The sequence below is a fragment of the Limulus polyphemus genome, unplaced genomic scaffold (genome assembly GCF_000517525.1).
Source record: "Limulus polyphemus unplaced genomic scaffold, Limulus_polyphemus-2.1.2 Scaffold804, whole genome shotgun sequence".
Taxonomy (NCBI): Eukaryota; Metazoa; Arthropoda; class Merostomata; order Xiphosura; family Limulidae; genus Limulus; species Limulus polyphemus.
This window is the reverse complement of record NW_013666414.1, coordinates 256836-262758: the sequence shown is the minus strand read 5'-3', so window position 1 is coordinate 262758 and position 5923 is coordinate 256836. Positions and strand designations below refer to the sequence as shown.

The 5923-nt window shown below is 32.3% G+C and overlaps 1 protein-coding gene across 3 annotated transcripts in view; it reads left to right on the top strand.

Moving 5' to 3' along the window:
* The window catches only part of LOC106460613 (two pore calcium channel protein 1-like), a 91820-nt gene extending 86441 nt beyond the window's left edge, over nucleotides 1-5379 (top strand). For 2 of the 3 annotated variants that reach the window (XM_022387383.1, XM_022387382.1), the window contains exons 22-24: nucleotides 2389-2473; nucleotides 3666-3859; nucleotides 4761-5379. In XM_022387383.1, coding sequence (XP_022243091.1) covers nucleotides 2389-2473; nucleotides 3666-3859; nucleotides 4761-4892 — 411 coding nt within the window. In that variant the 3' untranslated portion in view covers nucleotides 4893-5379. The remainder of the gene's footprint in view (nucleotides 1-2388; nucleotides 2474-3665; nucleotides 3860-4760) is intronic. The other variant, XR_002610801.1, reaches the window with a different exon arrangement.
* The last annotated feature ends 544 nt before the right edge of the window (nucleotides 5380-5923 follow it).

The following is a 5923-nucleotide window of genomic DNA, read 5'->3' as shown; positions in this document are numbered from 1 at the left end:
CAGACACCTGTTAGACTGACCTGATTTTATATTCCTATTAAATATAACGGATCAATGTTAACATTCTTCAGACACCTGTTAGACTGACCTGATTTTATAGTACTATTAAATTTGACAGATCAATATTAACATACTTGAGATACCAGTTATATTAACATGATGTTATAGAAATAATAGATTAACCTGTAATATCAGTATTATATCTCCCAACATAATAAATCCATTTCTTGCTTATGGAAATGAAAAAAAAAAATTATTACATTTTGGAGGAGTCTTAGGGTTTTTGTCTTTTTTCTCTCTCTCTCTCCTTACTATAAAACAGCCAGATTCCTTGGAAAACTTCTTAATCCCTTAACTGCTAATTCATCAGCCAGAATCAAGAATGCAGAAATATTTGTAGAAATCCCTAAAACCTTCTGATGTTTTGGTCAGTTTTGATGTCACTAATATATTCCACAACATTCCTGTCAACCTTGTCCTTCAAGAGATTAACAACAGACAGGTCACTACATCTTCACCCAAATCTCAATGTAGACAGCCTAAACATTCTAAGGATATACTAGTGGCCTTCCTATGGAATCATCTCTATCACCCATTCTCAGTAATATTTTCATGGAAGATTTTGAAGCCAGTGCCCAACAAATAACTTGAAACCTAAGAGTTAGGAATGCTATGTTGTTAACACATTTGTTATTTGGTCTCATGAATTATCATTGTTTGAAGATTTTCTCCATCATTTAAATTATATAAACCCCAGTATGCAATTTACCATGCAGTTATGATAATAAGACCCTTCCATTTCTTCACATACATATTCATTGAAATGATGACAATCTCATCACTTCTGTTTATAAGAAACCCCATCCACACTAAAAGACTCTTACACTATAAGATAACTACTCAAAGGCTGTTGAATGTGTCATGTTTCACAGATCCAGAAATATTTGTGATGAAGACTATGGGGAAAAAGAATTAATGTTCCTAAATAAGTTTTTAAAACAACAGATACTCTTCCAGTTTTACACCAAGAAGCTATCTTCCAACACTCACAACAAGACCAAGTCCAACACAAATTGATCATTTCTCTACCCTACATTTCCAAGTTAAGCAAAAAAAACTAAAAGATTTTGCAGGAAATTTAATGTTGAAGTTCATTGAGGAAAATATTTAGAAACATCCTTACTAAAGTTAAACAACCAAACAACAAGTCTAAACAAAAAGAACTCACCTTTGAAGTACCATGTTCACAGAACAACATTTACATTGGAGAAACTAGTCAAACAATAGAACGAAGATTAAAACAACATAAATATGCGTCTAGACTAACACATTTAAATAAATCGACCTTAGCTGAACATAACTACAAAACAGGACATATCATAAAGTGGGATCAACATAGAATTTTAGACGAAACTCTCAACTGGAAGGGAAAAAGTAAATGAAGCTACTTACATAAAGCTCCATCAACCTGAACTCAACAGAGACAATGGTTTGCACAACAGCAACCTGTGGACAACCACCCTCAACAAACTCTACATATAATATGGATGATGTTACAGTCCTATTCACAACACCCACCAATCACCACACCTGCTCAACACACAAGACTTGAGCTTTATCACATGGCCGTGCTTACCTTTATAAGACGCTACATAAGTATCTCCAGTGACATCGAGAAGGCCTCGGTATAGAAGTCAAAACGTCATTTCCTTTCTATTTCAACAGACAGTTGCAGTCCATTAAAATTCTCAAACCTACAGATATAGTTAATGTAAAATAATCTAGTGGACCAGAAAGCTAAAATGATATTGATAAACTGAAGACTGTCCAGGGGGGAAGAAATTAGTGATTCATTTGTACCAGAATAAGAAGAAGAACCACTGTGGAGACAGCATTGAACAGATTGTCAAGTTACTAGTGATACAGTTTGGAGTTCACAATTTCCTTAATAAAGTTTTCTAAACAAAATTGTCTTTCAGGTATTGAAAAGCTCTTTGTTGTTATTTGCATAAATATGTAGCCAGTTCAATAATGTTGTTTTTAGGCTAGGCCAGGTAGTATAAATAAGATGGACATGGACATTGTATACAGAGAATTAAAAGCTTATGGGTTGGTCAATGAATGAAATGTGATACTTACATTTTACCTGCAATATAGTTAGCAGTTGTGAAGAGATTGAAAAAGGATGTTTCCATGGTAGGATTGAAAATGAAAGTCAAAATGAAAAAGAATCATAAAGTCTGGCTATGCACTACATAACTTTGTATGTTACAGTTCAAGAATATCATTTTCATTACACTCAATCTACCACATACATAGTAACATGCTATAGAATTAACATTTTAGTATGCAAATGGGTCAGTGAAAGTGTTGTATTTTGTATTTCAGGTGGTTATAAATATCATCATAGCTTTCATTCTTGAGGCCTTCTTGTTTAGAATTCAGTATAAACGAAAGATGGGGGATATGGACAGTAAGTATACACTTGTGTTTGTTTACCTATACTCCATTAGTCTTAACAGACACAAGTAATATCTGAAAATAATTACTATTTTGTTAAGTGACTGGACAAATACCATGTGTAATATGATAATATTTAGAAAATCAGCAGAGTATATAATGTCTATTTTGATTAAAAGGGTCAAGTATTGAATGTAAGATAGAAAAAAAAATGTGTTAGGATATATTATGGACTTTATTAAAGAAAAATTCTATAAAATTAAAGTTGCTGAATTTTGGGTCAACTTAAACTGGTGGAAAATTCAAGATATTTTAATAAACTTATAGTTTTATGAGACACATAACAGTCAGCTTGGGATTGCACAAGTTGTATTGGAAATTTTTCTATCAGGGGAATGTCAAGAAGGCTAGATGCATATGTGACAACTTTACAAAGAAAAAAAATCCCAGAAGTCTAAAGCACAAGTGATAGTTTTGATTTCAGATTTGTTATGGGCTGGGTGTGGCTCTTTGTTTTTAGTACATTAGACAGTGAATCTGGGGTTTCATTGTTTCTGTCTTATTGCAGCAAAATCATGCTCTGTACTTTGGGGTTATATGTGCCTTGTAAGAGTGATGGTTAAATTCTATTATAGGATTAGTGACCCAAGAATATCTGGTTGCGACCACTGACTACATATTTTCCCTCTCGTGTATCAGCTCAAAATTAACAATGGCTAATGCAGATAGCTTTTGTGTAGTATATTGTAAATATCCAAACCAAACATATTTTTTTATCCTTGGAGTTTGGAGCTAATTATATATATAGCTGTTATTCATGTAATTAGAAAGCACTTTCAATGTGCATTTTTAATGTTGACCTTCTCTGATGCTTAGTGTTTATCAGTCATTCTTGACTTGAGTTAAATTATTTCTTATTAGATGTTTGCATTTTGGATTATAGGTTATTGATATATTTTATCCTGCTTATATGTCCGAGAATACTGCTTTATTGGAATAGAAAGTAAACATTTTGCAGAACATAATAACTTCAAGGGCAGGTTTGTAGTTCATAACAACCTGGTAAAGTTTACAGTCAATACTTCTACAAGTGTATGTTTGTCATTATTATGTTTTTGGTTTTCTTATGGTGATGTGTCAAAAGATCACATTGAATGTATTTAAACCCTGAAACTGATAGATATTAACATATTCCCCTTTTCCAGAGGACAGCTTGGTTCGAGTAGATGTGGCATTGACTCGTCAAGAACTAGACTTCTGTTACACTCATTCTAATCTTTCAATCTCACAACTTCTTCACTATACACACAACCTTACAGAACAATATATACTCTACAGAGGAACTCGTACTCGCACCAAGTTCTCATTTAGCCTCAAAATGTATGCTGAAGAAGTGAAGGTAGGTTTATGTGTTAGTGGTTTTTATATAAGTATGAGGATAATTTTCTCCATCCTCCTTGTAAAATAGGATGAAAATGTGTTTCTTCAAAGATGTGTCTGAATTTTGAATATTCTAGCTTGTGTATGTTTCTGGCTTACACTTATTACTTTGTATCAGCTGATGGAGTGATACTAATAAGTATTGAAGTAGAAATCTGTTGAACTTGGTATAATTTATAGAGCATTATTAGATTGCACTTAGATGATGAGTGGTGCTAGACATCTGCTGAACTTGGTATAATTTATAGGGCATTATTAGACTGTATTTAGACGATGAGTGGTGCTAGACATCTGCTGAACTTGGTATAATTTATAGGGTATTATTAGATTGTACTTAGATGATGAGTGGTGCTAGACATCTGCTGAACTTGGTATAATTTATAGAGCATTATTAGATTGCACTTAGATGATGAGTGGTGCTAGACATCTGCTGAACTTGGTATAATTTATAGGGCATTATTAGACTGTATTTAGACGATGAGTGGTGCTAGACATCTGCTGAACTTGGTATAATTTCTAGGAAATCGTTAGATTGTACCTAGATGATGAGTGGTGCTAGACATCTGCTGAACTTGGTATAATTTCTAGGAAATCGTTAGATTGTACCTAGATGATGAGCAATGATAGACATTTGTTGAACTTTTTATAATTTCCAGGGAATCATTATATTGTACTTAGATGATGAGAAATGCTAGACATTTGTGGAACGTTTTATAATTTCTAAAGAATCATAAGGTTGAACAATGATAAAGATTTGTTGAACTTGAGACATTTTTCAAGGTATCATTAGTTTATATTTGTCACCATGCATCTGGAAATGAACAACCAGCTTACATAGCAATAACATTTTCTATATTTAGTGTTGGCTCCAACAAGCTGAAGAAAAAGAAAGACAGCAGAGAGAAGAGTTACTTGCTAAGGTACAGGAACTGTCTATTTCACAACAACCCACAATTCAACAAGAACGAACACGGCGAACTTTTAGTGTGTAGACATTAATCCTATTAATGAGAAGACAAAAATTAAAACCAGTCTTCCTGTATAATTATCCTCAGATACTCAACACAGTTATTATCAAAAGTGGTGCGTTTACCAATCAACATAGCACTTGCACTAAAGTATTTTTTATTAGTCACAACAAAGTGGGAGTTTAGAAGTCTTTACATACATATATTCAGATCATTGGACATTTTTTAAAAGATCTTGTTTGAAATTAACTTTGTTACAGGGTTGGCCTTTTTGGAAATTTTACTTGATAATTGCAAGACGTCTATTATTGAAAGTCTCATGTGAAAAGTTTTGGAAAAGTTCTTCTAAAAAATTATCTAAAGTCACAAGAATGTCAGGAATTTAATCTGCAGGTTATAGATAATTTTAATTCCTTGCTTACCAACTTTAATCTGCAGGTTTCATATAATTTTAAGTCCTTCCTTACAAATCTTAACTCTTTCAGCCCTGGCTTGTTATAGTTTTCATGCTATAACTTTTAAATCAGAAAGCGAATGTTAACGAAATTTAGCAGATAATCAGTAAACGTTACAATGCTTTCATATGCAAAATATTTAATTTTTTTTATTAAGTCCTAAAGTTTATAAAGCAATGTTTTTCTCCTTTTTTTCCCCACATCTTGCCTATCTATCATGCAAAGTAATTTTCAATTTCAGATTTTATGTACCAGAAAATGTTGAAACTTCACATTCAAAATCTTTATAATGTCCAGGTAGTTATCAAACATTTCTTAAGAAAAAGCTTTATATTTTATCTATTATTTTCTGTAATTAATCTCTGTATGGGTTAGGTAGATTTGACCAATCTCACAACCACCATAAAAAAATTAGGACATAAATATAAATTATGCCTCTTTCATTCTAGAATGAACATAAATTATAACATGAAAACATAAATGTTTAGACAAAATAGATTAAATTTCATAACATTATACATTTATACATATTTATTATTTTTGTATATTGACCTTTCACCCGTGCCTGGCTAACAATACAGAAGTTACAATGACGAGGTT